General features: G+C 42.3%; 1 protein-coding gene across 1 annotated transcript in view; it reads right to left on the bottom strand.

The window, feature by feature from the left end:
* GALNTL6 (polypeptide N-acetylgalactosaminyltransferase like 6) overlaps positions 1-14,395 on the bottom strand; it is a 976,122-nt gene that overhangs the window by 114,127 nt on the left and 847,600 nt on the right. Inside the window, exon 6 of the mRNA XM_065405341.1 lies at positions 11,386-11,569. Within this exon, the coding sequence (XP_065261413.1) occupies positions 11,386-11,569 (184 nt within the window). The remainder of the gene's footprint in view (positions 1-11,385; positions 11,570-14,395) is intronic.

Below are 14,395 nucleotides of genomic sequence, written 5' to 3'. Positions count from 1 at the left end.
CAGTATGTTTACTAGTCATTTCTGGCCTGGCCATCTCTAACTTTGTTTATAAATCATCATCAGGAGAGACAAGGTGGGAGATGGTGTAAATTCATCTCTCTCACTAACAGATGTTGGTCCAATAAAAGATATTACCTTTCCCACCATGTCTTTCTAATATCCTGGAACCAACACAGCTACAACACCTCTGCATACAGGAAGAAGTCATCTATATGTGGTATATAGAAATGAACTCAATGTAAGTTCACGCCAACATTTTCTTCTATTCTATTCTTTCATATTCTTTTCTTATATTGCCCTCACCATCTTAGTATGTGAATGCCTTCTAGTATTGTGTTAAGCAATGTGACTACCATCTGTCACATGTGGTTCATTCTGTCTCTCTACCTTTTCCCAAGAAAACTATATGTGCAGTCATAGAATCATAGAAGATCAGGTTTGGAAGAGACCTCAGGAGGTCATCTAGTCCAACCTCTGCTCAAAGCAGGACCAACCCCAATGAAATCATCCCAGCCAGGGCTTTGTCAAGCCAGGTCTTAAAAACCTCTAAGGATGGAAATTCCACCACCTCCCTGCGTAACCCATTCCAGTGCTTCACCACCCTCCTCGTGAAATAGTTTTTCCTAATATCCAACCTAGACCTTCCCCACTGCAACTTGAGACCATTGCTCCTTGTTCTGTCATCTGCCACCACTGGAACAGCCTAGCGCCATATTCTTTGGAACCCCCCTTTAGGTTGTTGAAGGCTGCTATCAAATCCCCCCTCACTCTTCTCTTCTGCAGACTAACTAAGTCCAGTTCCCTCAGCCTCTCTTCATAAGTCATGTGCCCCAGCCCCCTAATCATTTTCGTTGCCCTCCGTTGGACTCTCTCCAATTTGTCCACATCCTTTGTGTAGTGGGGGGCCCAAAACTGGATGCAATACTCCAGATGTGGCCTGACCAGTGTTGAATAAAGGGGAATAATCACTTCCCTTGATCTGCTGGCAATGCTCCTACTAACTCAATCCAATATGCTGTGTAGGGTTTGGTCTGGTTTTGTTTATTTTTGTTGTTGGGCTTTTTGGTATTATTTTAATTTAATTAATTTCAGCCAAATACGTTTTGATATTGGAGAGGGCAAGGTTGAAGTAGTATACCTTGTAGCTGTAGTGGGAAGATGGTGTGGTTTGTGATGATCTTTAATTCCTATGGGAGTTCATTCCACAGTCTTGGACTGGCTTCTAAAAAGGCACTGCCTCCTGCACAAATGAGCTTGAGCCTTATGGTAGAGAATACTACAGGAGCTGTTTGATGCAGAGTATTCAATTTGTTAGTGGAATTTTAGCAAGCGGCTCCTGCTTCTCCCCTCCAGCACATGACTGAGGTAAGCAAGATGTAAATCAGATATATGTTATCAGTTCAGAGTTCAGCATTGTAGAAATAAAATGATAATATAGCCAGAGAATGGGTTAGATCTACATCATGTTTGTAGATATTGGAAGAAATGATGACTTTTAGGAAATATGGAAGGCTAGGAGATTTACAAAGCACAGACTGATAAACAACCTCTAGTGACAACATGTTGTGTAGACTCTAAGGAATATATGCTCATTCCAGCCAATATTGGCATTAATTTGCAACTATAAAACTTGCTAAACAATCTGGTTTGGAGGCTATCTATGCCTTAGTGGGGGTTCTGGCTGACATTGGGTCACACCACTTCTCCTTTTGGGAGCTTCTACAGCACAAACACGAATGAGATGAAGATCTGTAAATCTGTAATTTTTTAAGAATGGCATTTTACCTGCACAGCTGGAATTTGGTGCAGAAACCGCTCCTAGGCTCTTATACAGATAAACACCACTAAAAGCGAGAGATCTGTAATGAGGTTGTGATATTATCCTATGGCCCTTAGAACCACAGGACTTGCTGACCATCATATTCTGGGCCAAAATTCTTGTGTCCCTTGAAAAGTATTTTAAGTGGAAAAAATAGCTCATCTTTTCTCTTAAACTGATGGTAAACTTAATTTTCTTCACTGGAATTTTTTCAATGGGATTTCTTTTTTAATGATTTTGAAAGCAAAGTCATTTAAATCAATAGGATATTGACTGATTCAAATGGTTCACCCTAAGGCAGAAAGTAGCCTGTTCTCTTACTGATTTTTTTTCTTTTAGAAGGAAATTCAGGTCCTTAAGAATTTTCCTCTGGACTTCTCCAATTTAAATGTGTTTATGATGGTTTAAGTAACCCATTCTATAAATATGCTGCTGTGTATAAGAGGAGCTGTGTAGTGTGGTACTTTGTAAATTAATGCAATACTTGTGGGAGGCAGCAGGTTGACAAATGTAGAAATTGGTGATTTCATTTGAGATATCCTTTGAGGTTTTGTGTTAAAAATCCAAAACCCAAAGTGAAAGTGATATTTGGAGAATGTCAACTCCCACATATTGAAACCAAAGAAAATGTTTGCTCAGCTCTAGTCATCTGAGACAGGCCGTCAAGTGTCTGTGAGCAAAGTTTTATAAGTACTGTTTTGGGAGGGATTTGAACTACTTATTGGTGGTGTATTGAAAACTGCGTCAAAATTGTAGAGACTCTCTAAAAATTTCAGGGATTTTTCCTGGTCCTGCTTATAGGCCAAGGGGCTCTGTAGGGACGCATGTGATCTGAACCTAGCAGCAATCGGTCAGCACACAGCTGGCCTTGCATAAGGTGGGGTGAGTTGTGCTTCTATGATTTCGGGAGCAGCCTTATTTGTCTGTTTCTGTTTTGGGAGGCTTGTGTGTTATTCTGACTTCTAAGAAATAAAGTAGTGTTACATTTCAACCTTCTAACAAGAGTATTTTATGTTTTTATCTAACTTCTCTGTGTATATGCCGTGAAACATAACGTGACCTAGAAGTGTTACCATCCAGTTCCCCTGGACTCTGAGGCCCAAATTGTTTGTTGGGGGTAACTCTAGAAAAGTCAGTGAAGTCACACCAGCAGAAGGTTTGGCCTTGATTAATTAATGTTGTGTTAATCTGAGGTGTAAAGTTCAACACATGCATCTGTCTCTTATTCACTTATTTTTGGTGAAAATGTATTGGGTTATACAGAAACATTGTTCTGCACTCCCACAGGAGGTAGGGTCACATTAACAGGGGGAGGGAATATGGGTGTGTCATGGGTGTGCCAGTTTTTCCCTATGGGTGTGTCAGTTTTTCCATTTTTCATTACAAAAATCTTATGATCTTCATAGCACCACAGGATTAGGAGAACACAAAAAGGTATCAACGTTTGTTGACTGTCTTTGGTCTGCTGCCAACCACAGCTTAACTAAACCAGAAAATCTGGCCCTTAGTCTATGCAAACTCACATGGTCTGGAGGCTGTCTTTATGCAGTATACCCTGTGAATATCCAAGCATGGACTAAAACACAACAGAACTATGCTCAGATAGAAAAAGAAATATTGGCAATTGTTCCTGGTTGTGAGAGGCTTTATGAATATGTTTATGGGCAGAGATCAGTCATAGAAGACACAGACTATAAAGCAGCGGAAGCCATATTATAGAAATCATTGTCCAAAAGCACTGCCTAAACTTCAGAAAATGATCATAAAATTGCAAAAAGCATTTGTTAAATGTGAAATACAGGCCTGGTAAGGAGTTTCTGTGAGCTGACATGCTTTCAAGAGAACGTATAAATAGTGAAAGCAAGGAGCTTCAGGAAAAGGGTTGTGAAGTAAATATGACTCTATTTCTAAAATAAAATGTGTCAAGTTCAGACAAGACACTAACCTTACAATAGCTTGCAAGAATAATTCTAGATGCAATTCAAAGAGAAGGTGACTGGCAATCTGCCAGGCTCTCAGCAATGCCATCCACTCCAAGGTCGTATGTCATAATCAACCTGAAGGTCAGTCCCACAAGAGGAACCAAAGACATCAACGCAAAGTCAAGGAAGCTACTGGTTTCCTTTCCTTGTGAACATCCAGAATGCAACTGAAATTATCTCTCTATATAGATGCCTCACCACCCCAATAGTATCTGAGTGTCTCACAATCTTTAATGTATTTAGCCTCATAACACGCCTGTGAGGTATGGAAGTCTTAATATGCCTATTTTATAGATGGGGAACTGAGGCACAGAGAGGCTAAATGACCTGCCCAAGGAAGTCTGTAGTGGACTCACACCAAGATCTCCTAAGTCATAAGCTAATGCCCTAACCACTGAACCATTCTTCTCTCTTATGATCTGAAAAATAACACTCTCATCCCATCCAGTAAAAAATTCCAGGAGCAAACAACCTGTTTGAAGGTGGCAGATCTACTTCAGCAGCTGATCAGGCCACTTCAGAAAGAACTACACTGAGGGCAATATGTAGTTCTAGGGCCACACAGACACGGAGTTTCACAGGTGGAAGTCAGCAGTTCAGAGATCATAGCTATTGACAGACGTCCATTAAGGAGCAGAATAATCCTCTCAGCTGTCAGGACATGCAGATAATGTATTATTATTTATTATAACTTATTTGTATTCCAATAGCTTCTAGTAGCACCCCTTTCACCTCCTCAATCATGGCTGAGGGCCCCGTTGTGCTAGGTGCTGTACAAATATATAACAAAGAGTACCTGCTCTGAACAGCTACCCTGTCCTTCCTCCTATATATCTCTATATGTTTAATTTATTGGTTTTATTAGTTTGTGATTGCTAAGTGGTTGTTTTGAATTGATATCGTAATTTATTTGGATATGATAAAAAATGAATTGTAACAGTAGCCACTGGTATCAATGGTTACTAATGCCTGCCAGGGGTAGGAACATTTTGTAACACTAATCAATGTCACGTGACGGGTGCCAGGGAATAAAGAGCAGTCCCTTCCCAGCACTCGTGTGTCAAGCCACTATTATATTTAGCAGACCCATTTATCTTAGCACAGAAGAGTTGGGAAGCCTGCATAAACAATGTTAGGAGTATAGAATGATCCCTAAGGATCACCATATATATGTTAGAGATGAGATTTTAAATTTCATTGGACAAACTGCTTTTAGGACATGTACACTGGAGCTTCGATGGAAGAATTTAGCTTTTAGGGCTAAATCCTGGTCCAATGAAATCCATGGAAGTTTTGCCATTGCCTTCAATGGGCTTGTAATGGAGCCCTCCTGGCTCCTCCACAAAACTCAGTCAGAGACCACTCAAAGTGTATGCACCAGTGCTCTTTTATTCTTGTGCCAGTTCCCACCACCTGCTATATACACTTTATACACTGTCTTCAGGCCAACACCGTGGGGGACCGCTAGCTTCCCCAGCTAGCAGGGATCTAGAGCCACACACTCCTCCCCTTCCTGTGTGTCCTCCCCCCCCCCCACGGCTTCCTCCCTGCCAGCTTTATACAGCCGGCTGGCTAATAAGGCTCGCAGGTGCCGAATGCTCAAGTAATCAGGGCGCGGTCTCCGCTGCCCGCCCCAACTAATTCCCCTTAATTGGAACAGGCCAACAGGGACCTGGCCAGGAGATCCTGGCCAGCACACTATTACAGGGCTGCACATTTACGGTACATGCACTGGCATCATAAAATCAACATAGTTTGGGGGATGGCCTCCTGGGTCACTCTCACATTTCCAAAGTCATAACCTTTATGCAAGTTTTAGTCGAAAGCCAATTTGTGATGAGCAAGTTACAAAGGAATGAAAGTGGGGGTGTCTGATCAAAAAGCTGAGAGATGCACTGCAGCTATGCTCCCAGTTCCTCTGTAATTAGGAAGGAAGCTGCTGCTTGAATGACAATGTGGATGTATGTACAGTAAGACTTGCCCACACTTTTGTTTCAAATGGCTAAAAGAGTCCAGATTCTTCCCAGTCAGGTGGATTTTATACAGAAATACAGTGTCCAGTACGAAGGTGCAACTGCCATACGTAATCAACTGCCAAATTGGATGATAGTAAAAACAAAAACAAAAAAAAGTAATTTAATTTGAAAGTTACCAGCTCAGCTGGCTATGGAGTTCAGCAAGCTGCCAAATACCGTCACAGCAAAAGCCTACCTGACAACAGTTCTGATTGTTAGTGTAGGGGCTACACACACAATTTTCTCTGCTTGGGTCCACTGCAGCAATATTTTGATTGTGTGCAGTCAGAACGCAAGTCTCTTGTTCAAATAATATAGTGGCTGTGCTTTAGTTTTCAGTATTGTGGTCTGCTTTCTAACGTGCATCACGTCTTAGGCTGATGTGACCTTCCGTGCTAAGACACACACTGTGCCAGCATCTTCAATAGGGGGGAAAAAACAAACCAAAACAAAAAAGAAAAAACCACTACCACCACCACCACTATTTTTGAATCACATAGCTATTAACTGCTGGTATCTTACTAAAAAAGTTGGCAGTTTCTCAGTTCATTAAGAATCTGCCCAGATCGGAAACTGTTGGCAAGAAGTACACCTATTAGAATACCAATGGCAAAATATTTAGCCTAACAAAAAATAAAATCCCTACTGCTTACAAAATAGTAGCATGTTGTTGGTTGAATCTGCCTCTAATGTCAGTACATACATACCTAAAGGGAAACGGTTCAACTTCACTGCTACAAAAACTGTCTAGGTCAATTAACTTTCTGATGGTCTAAGCATGAGGTTTGTAATGTTTACCTTATTTGTCGTATGCTATGTATTAAAAGCATCAGATATTTTTAAGCCTGTGAAAATAAGTGGAGTAGAAGTTGTATTTTTTCTGCATAAAGAAAAGTAGTACTGGCTTTGAAAGACAAAATAATAATTGCTAGCCAAAGCAAAACCACACTGCTTTTTAGCAATGCTTTGCTCCATTTTGTTCTTGGAAAGAAAGTACTTCTGAATGGAAGAACTGACCTAGCACAAAATGCCCAGGGTTGCCGCCTGCCTAGGTTTTCACAGGATTGCCCCTTTTTTGAGGTAGCTGTTCCAAGAAATCTAAAAGTCTTTCCAGGACATTAAAAGTCCTGTTTTTTGTCAGTAGAGTCACCTCTCGAGCACCTGCTAGTGGGATCTCTTCTTCCTTTTCCTCCTCTGTGGTGCTGCTGCTGCTCACCTCCGTCCTGGCTGCTCCTTAGCTTTCTGTCAGGAGCCATTAAGCAGCCACTGCTTCCTACCTGACTAATAAGCTGATGAAGAGAGCAAAAAGTGCTCATGTCAGCGCTTCACAGTGCCCTGCTCCTCACCATGGGGTGGCTGCTTCTGCTCAGCAGGGCCCTGCTCTGCCTCCTGGAGCCACCTCCTGTCTCCCACACCGCTGCCCCCTTCTGTACTCCCCTTTCCTAGCTCAGAATGGCCCCTATTTTGTACCTCAGAGGTGGCAGCTCTATGGCTACCTCATATTCTGCCTCCCAGTTTGTGATGTAAAGTAGTGGTCCCAGGTTCAATACCATTTTATAGCTACCATAGGTCTGATCCAGTCCCCGGGAAATTAATAGAAAGACTCCCATTGCCTTCGGTAAACACTGGATCAAACCCGATATTGTCTACTGCAACCAAGAGAATTCAAATCACATCAGAGGTGCAAGTACTACAGGCCTGATTAAATCCTTCCTTGCACCTTGTGTAGTCATTTACATCTGTGATGAATGAAGGCAGTCAGTGTCATGCTACCATTCTGATTTAGTAACATTTTATGCAAACTTTGCACAGAGCTGTATAACTACACAAGATGTAAGACCTTGTTTGCACTGGAAAGTTGAACCACTTTAAATATACTGGTACAGCATAATCCCCTAGTGTGGACACAGCTGTATTGATTTAAAGGTGTTTATACTGGTATAGCTATTTCAATATGGGAAGGGGAATAAGCTGTACTGTTATAAGACACTTTGTACCCATATAACTGTGTCCATACTTGGGCTTGTACCAATATAACTATATTCGCAAAAAACACACACGCCCCTCCTCCCCAACCAGGGCCGGCTCCAGGGTTTTGGCCGCCCCAAGCAGCCAAAAAAAAAAAAAAAAGCCGCGATCGCAATCTGCGGCGGCAATTCGGCGGAAGGTCCTTCGCTCCGAGCGGGAGTGAGGGACCGTCCGCCGAATTGCCGCCGAATAGTTGGACCTGCCACCCCTCTCTGGAGTGGCCGCCCCAAGCACCTGCTTGCCAAGCTGGTGCCTGGAGCCGGCCCTGTCCCCAACCATCATGTCTACACTTCGATACTGTGTAGAGTACACACAGCACAGTATAAATAGCAATGTAGATGGTGAGGCACTGCTTAGGCAAGTAAAGATACACCTGAACACTAGGGCTACGTCCTCACTACGGTGGGGGGGGGGGGGATCGATTTAAGATACGCAAATTCAGCTACGCGAATAGCGTAGCTGAATTCGACGTATCCGAGCCGACTTACCCCGCTGTGGGGACGGCGGCAAATCGACCTCTGCGGCTCCCCCGTCGATGGCGCTTACTCCTACCTGCGCTGGTGGAGTACAAGCGTCGATTCGAGGATCGATTGGATATAAACTGGCCGTGGGGAAGTTTAGGCTTGAAATTAGACGAAGGTTTCTAACCATCAGAGGGGTGAAGTTCTGGAACAGCCTTCCGAGGGAAACAGTGGGGGCGAAAGACCTCTCTGGCTTTAAGATTAAGCTTGATAAGTTTATGGAGGGGATGGTTTGATGGGATAACGTGATTTTAGTCAATAGGTCAATAACGTGCCATCGCTAGTAATTAGTAACAATGGTCAATGATGGGATATTAAAAGTTACTACAGAGAACTTTTTTCCGGAGGGTCTGGCTGGAGAATCTTGTCCGCATGCTCGGGGTTCAGCTGATCACCATATTTGGGGTCGGGAAGGAATTTTCCTCCAGGGTAGATTGGCAGAGGCCCTGGAGGTTTTTCGCCTTCCTCCGCAGCATGGGTCGCTTGCTGGAGGATTCTCTGCGACTTGAAATCTTTAAATCATGATTTGGGGACTTCAACAGCTGAGTCAAGGGAGAGAATTATTCCAGGAGTGGGTAGGTCAGTTTTTATGGCCTGCATCATGCAGGAGGTCAGACTAGATGATCATAATGGTCCCTTCTGACCTTAAAGTCTATGAGTCTATGATTGTTGCGTCCCGACGAGACGCGATAATTCGATCCCTGAGAGATAGATTTCTACCCACCGATTCAGGCGGGTAGTGAAGACGTAGCCTAGGATATGTACCCTACAGAGGCTGTCTACATACCCAAGATGTGCCTCCCATGTCTACACTGCTATTTTTAACATTGTAGTGTTCTGCTGTCTCCCGACAGACAGATCCTTTCCCTCACCACAGTAAAAGGCTCTGGCAGTAGGTAAAGGCTCTGGCAGCTCTACAGATTACAGCATCTAAAGAAGCTGCCTGCATAAAATATATGTATGATATTGTATTTTACTTGTCTTGTGCCTTTGTTACAGATTGTTTTGACATTACTAGACTCCATATACCATGTAGGCTGTCCTTGTTTATGATGCCTCTTTATAAAAGACATTATACAAATATAATATTTTTAAAGATAGTGAATAAAAACAAGAGCTGTTTTCCACCCAATGCACTTTCTTTTAGTCTTAAATGCACACACCATTTCTCATCTTTCTTCAGTTACCAGATTTTAGCATTGTTTCAGATATAAACTTAAAAAACACATTAACTTTTGCTGAAGCAGACCGCATGTTGTTTAAATGGTATATTTAACCATGGAGAACTTTATTCTAACCCATCCCTTTGGAATCCAAAAAAAATTCAAAAGTTTATATAAGACATCTAGGTGCCATTATTCTAAGGGTAATTTCTGCTATGCCATATTGTAGTGCTTATTTTTGCCATTTTATTGACTACAGGAAAACAGTGAAAACCTGCCTATGACTTGCTAGTATAAAACCTAGGGCTGCCTGGAGATGCATTAATTATTTCTTTGTTTTGAATGGAACACACAGATTTTAATGTCTCCCTTTTAATTCTCTTTTTTCCTCTCCTCTGAGAGTTGAGTACTGCAAAGCATTAGAAAAATGCAAGTGTTACAAAAAATAGCTCTGAACCAGAGCTGGAGGACTGCAATTGTTGGTGGTGGAAGCCATGTGTAAAGGTGGGGCTCAAAAGCTAAACTAGACTATTCGAAGTGCTAGGTGACTCTGGTCTGGAAGCAGGGAATATGTATTTGGCAAGAAAAGATGACTGTTCAAGGGACATAGGAGGAATTGTGGGAAGGCATCGGAGGACTAGTGGCTCTTGAGCATTGTGTTGCAGCACTAGCCTACATCCACATTACAGAGTCATGGTCATGTTAGTAGCTAATAAATTGTGCTCGCTTTGACACTGTTGCACATGAGTGAGGGGACTTTGTGTGCAGACAGGATCAAGATAACTGGAGCAATCTAGCTGTAACACAAGTTAACTTTGCAGTGAAGATAAGCCCAAGGAATCAGCATCTTTTCCCCCAGGGATAGAACCTGTTAAATCCATGGAAACGGTGCTGCATTCTGCACGAACCAGACCCATTTTTTCAGGTAGCGCCGGGCTTTGAGACCAGAGAAAGATTTTTTGATGTCTTTAAACTGTGAAAATCTGAATGGCGGCTCTAGATACAATGCTGAGTTTCAGTAATGGACAATGAGAGCATCAGAGCAAATCTCATTGCCAGCCCTGCTGGGTTGTGAGCTTCATGAGTGATTCTGAAAGTTTAATGAACTAAGCCAGGTTTCTCTCTCTCCTCTCTCTGCTGATGAGGATAAATCCCATGTTGTCCTTACATGACAAGAATAAAATAAAATAAAAATAGATCCAGCTTTGTGGAGACTAGTAGGTCATTACTATGAATTATCTGATCCATACAATACCAGGATCTGACACTGTTTTATCAGAGATTATTTACAAATCAACTTGATACTGTTCTGCTTTGATAGGACTGTGTTTAAATTATAGCAATACATAGACAGTAGCAATACCATCCATCATAAATAGAGCCTTTGCTAGCAGAATGTGGACTCAGCTATTGGTGCAGCTATTGCATCAATCTTCAGCAAAGGAATCAAACTAAAGTATGTTCAGAAAATATTCTGAGGAATAAGAAGAGAATAACTATAGTCACATTTATTTCTTGTCCTCTCCCAACTCTTCTTTTCTGTTAACTACAAGTATGTGTTTCTGCCTTGGTCTCTCTCTTACACACAAAGTCCTCTTCCCTGCCCTCCTCCCCCCATCCTGCCGACACATGCCAGAGGCAAGGAAGCTCTGTGCATCCAAGCACAACCTCTGCTATTTCATCACTTGTTACATTGACCTTTTCTCACTGTTCTGCCGTTTGTGGCTGTTTGCTTTTATTACCTTTAATTAGGGCTAATTGGTCTAGAAAGCCCTGGGCTTGGTGTTTCTGTTATCACAGTTACCTTATTTGCTCTCTCTGGCTCTTGTTCCAACTCTTTCCTTTACTGCTACTTACTCAAAGGGGTCACTGGGATCAGACCTCTGGAGCTCTGGAGGAATCGGTATTCTTTTGTAGTACATTTCCCAGTCGAAGGCTCCTCGCATGGCATCCCCCGCCTGTGCCTCATAGCCAAAGTGATTGTGGTCAATGACATCGATCATGGGACACACAATGGTTTTGTGGTTTAGTGCAATCTGGTCTGAAAGATGAAAGCAGAAAATAGGAAATGGCATGTCTAGTCAAGCCATCTATCATATTACTGCAAAGCAAATCCCCCAGGTTTTTTGAAGTTTGAAGATTGCCTGCTTAGTTCCCTACGGCCCCCAAATCATTTCACTTTTCAAATCTGCATCAGGCCTTTATCTAAAGTGGACTTAATACAGTTGGGCATTGATTAGAAGCAATTATAATTCTTTAAAATGAGTCACATCCCAGTGAGACCCAGAGAAGTCCAGTCTGTCACTTTGCTACTCTGGGCTGTCCCCAATCTGTCAACAAAGGAACTAGCCAGCAAGTAAAATATAAAAACACTACTTGTTTAGTGTGAGGTCTGTGCAGCAGGAACTTGAAGAGGAAATGATTTCCCATTTATTTGTGTTTCAGTGTATGACTACTGGACTTTGCAGTAATTCTGCATCTGCTGTTGTGGCATTTTAGTGTGAACCAGTTTCTAATTCAAATACTGAAAATTAAAGGTGAACTCCAAAGCCAGAAACAATAACATGCAAAGAAGTATTGCTCATTTCTATGAGGAATGAAGAAGACCCCAGTGTATTCTTTTCTCTCCCTCTCTCTTTTGAGAAATGTCAGTATGATACTCAACTTCCCACCTTTCCTCATTTGAGGTTTGGAAAAGGGGCAGCTCTGAGATGACCAGTAGTGTGAAATGGTTACGTTTGGAAGTTTAGTAGTCTTTTCAAACTTATACCTCTAACGGTAAAAAACATGTTAATTATCTCACAAAAATCTGCAGGCCTCCTCTAGAAATCTGTAATGAGGTTTCCTGTTATTAGGATATAATTACTAAAAGTAACAACATTGACTAGTGCGCCAGGTAGTAGTATATTTAATTACCACCGCCATGTCAGTTTTAATACCATCTCTTTTCAATGGCAGTCCTGGCAACAATCACCATGGGATTATGACCCTTTGGCCCTGATGCTCTCCTCTAGTTTCACAGATGGAGGGAAGCTAAAGCGTATGGGTTTGGGGGCATTGGGCAGGTAGAGAGGTGGCTTACTAGCATGAGCCTATCCCTTCCAGGAACCTGCAGAAGCCTCTCCTTGTGAACAGATGGCAGGATTGGAACCCTCTGAGTCAGAAAAGGGCACAGATAGGCATGAAGAGAACTGGGTTAGAGTGGTGCTCACTCACCATGGCATCATCTTCCTTCAAACCTGCAATACTGCCAAGTGTTGCACTGATCTATGGAACCCATTCCTCCTTCAAGAGCATTGTAGTGAGGTAGCCTGTCCCTCTAAAGCCTAGTGGCCTGCCCCATACATGTAGCCCTGCCTACCACACCTGGAATAGGGTGTACAGTTTAATTAGTAGAACCAGTTGGATAAGGAGGAGCTAATTCTCCTATAAAGAGAAACAGGACACTTCAGAGAATAGAGAAAGAAACATTACAGAGACTGCTAGGAGTGAGTAGGAAACCCTGAGTCTTCAGGAAAAAAGACTCAAGGGAGGTGAGACCTCAGTGTGAAAGACAGAGTGAATGAGAAAGAGTTGCTGAAGATTTGAGGACTTTTGTTTTGGGATTGATTTTGTTATGTTAATAAACTCAGCTCCAAGGAGGGGTGTGTTGCACCAGAGAAAAGTGTGTCTCGTAGTTTCAGGGGCCCTGAACTGAAGAAAAGTGGGGAAACTGAGGCAGGACTGCTGAAGAGTGATCTCAAGCCACAAGGGCATGCTCAGGAGGCAGCCAGCCAGCTCATTTACAAAGCTCTTTCATGGCAGTATGGCTCTTGATGGAACCATGTTATTCTATGTGTGTGTGTCAGGAAGTACCAATTCTCCGTTCAAATTCATCAGCCTTCTGCACTCTCTCTCTCTTTCACACACACACACACACACACACACACACACACACACACTTGAAGAGGTACTGTAATGACTGCTGAGCTAAGGTTGAAATCCAGTATAACTCCCTTTCCAACTGTCATAATTCTCTCAAATTCCTTTTGGTCTGAAAATGTCTATATTCAGCTTTTGCCCAGAGGCCATTTCTTTTGGAAAGTTTCAACAAAATCTGTTCATTTTTAAATTGTGCATTTTAAAAAATGCACACAAAAAAACGCAAACCAAAAAGTGTATGTGCCAATAAATAATCAGAACATTTCATTGTTGCTATACTGCTGCTGTGGTGAGAGAAAAGGCCTGGTCTATATGAGAACATTGCACTGCTTTAACTAAAGGTACAAGGTGGGTCTCTTTCTCTCTCTAATGTTCTGGGACCGACACCGCTACAACTACGCTGCGTTAACTAAAGGTGTGACTTTGAACCGATCTGATTAAACCACAGCAAACAAATCCTGTGTGGACACTCATTTCAGTGTAAGAGTGGCTTATTTCTGATTAGTGTAAATCAATTAGGAATCAGTTTAAGCTAACCCCAAATAAGCCACTCTTATTTTGTATTAAACGTTTCCATACATGGGCTTGCACCAGTTAAAACACAATTTGACGAGAAAGTTGCAACATTTTAAATGTCAAAAAACCCTAAGTGATTATTCTTTTTTCAGCCCTAGTATTTGTGAGGTCTCAACCAGAGGAACTGTTCAGAAATAGGGTTAGGGCAGGCTGATAAACACAGAAAGCCTTCACACTAGAACACAGTTGAGTTTGTCTCACTGTGAGGACTTTTCAACATGCTTTGCAGATCCAATCAGACATAATAAGGGCAGCCTAGCTCGCCCTGTGGATGCAGCATCAGAGCAGTAAGTGCCAAATGTGCCATCTGCTTCACTAGAGTTTCATCTAGTGTCATTCCAAAAATGCAGGATGTGTTGAAAGAGCTACG

The sequence above is a fragment of the Emys orbicularis genome, chromosome 5, assembly GCF_028017835.1.
Source record: "Emys orbicularis isolate rEmyOrb1 chromosome 5, rEmyOrb1.hap1, whole genome shotgun sequence".
NCBI lineage: Eukaryota > Metazoa > Chordata > Testudines > Emydidae > Emys > Emys orbicularis.
This window is presented reverse-complemented; position numbering and strand designations above follow the sequence as displayed.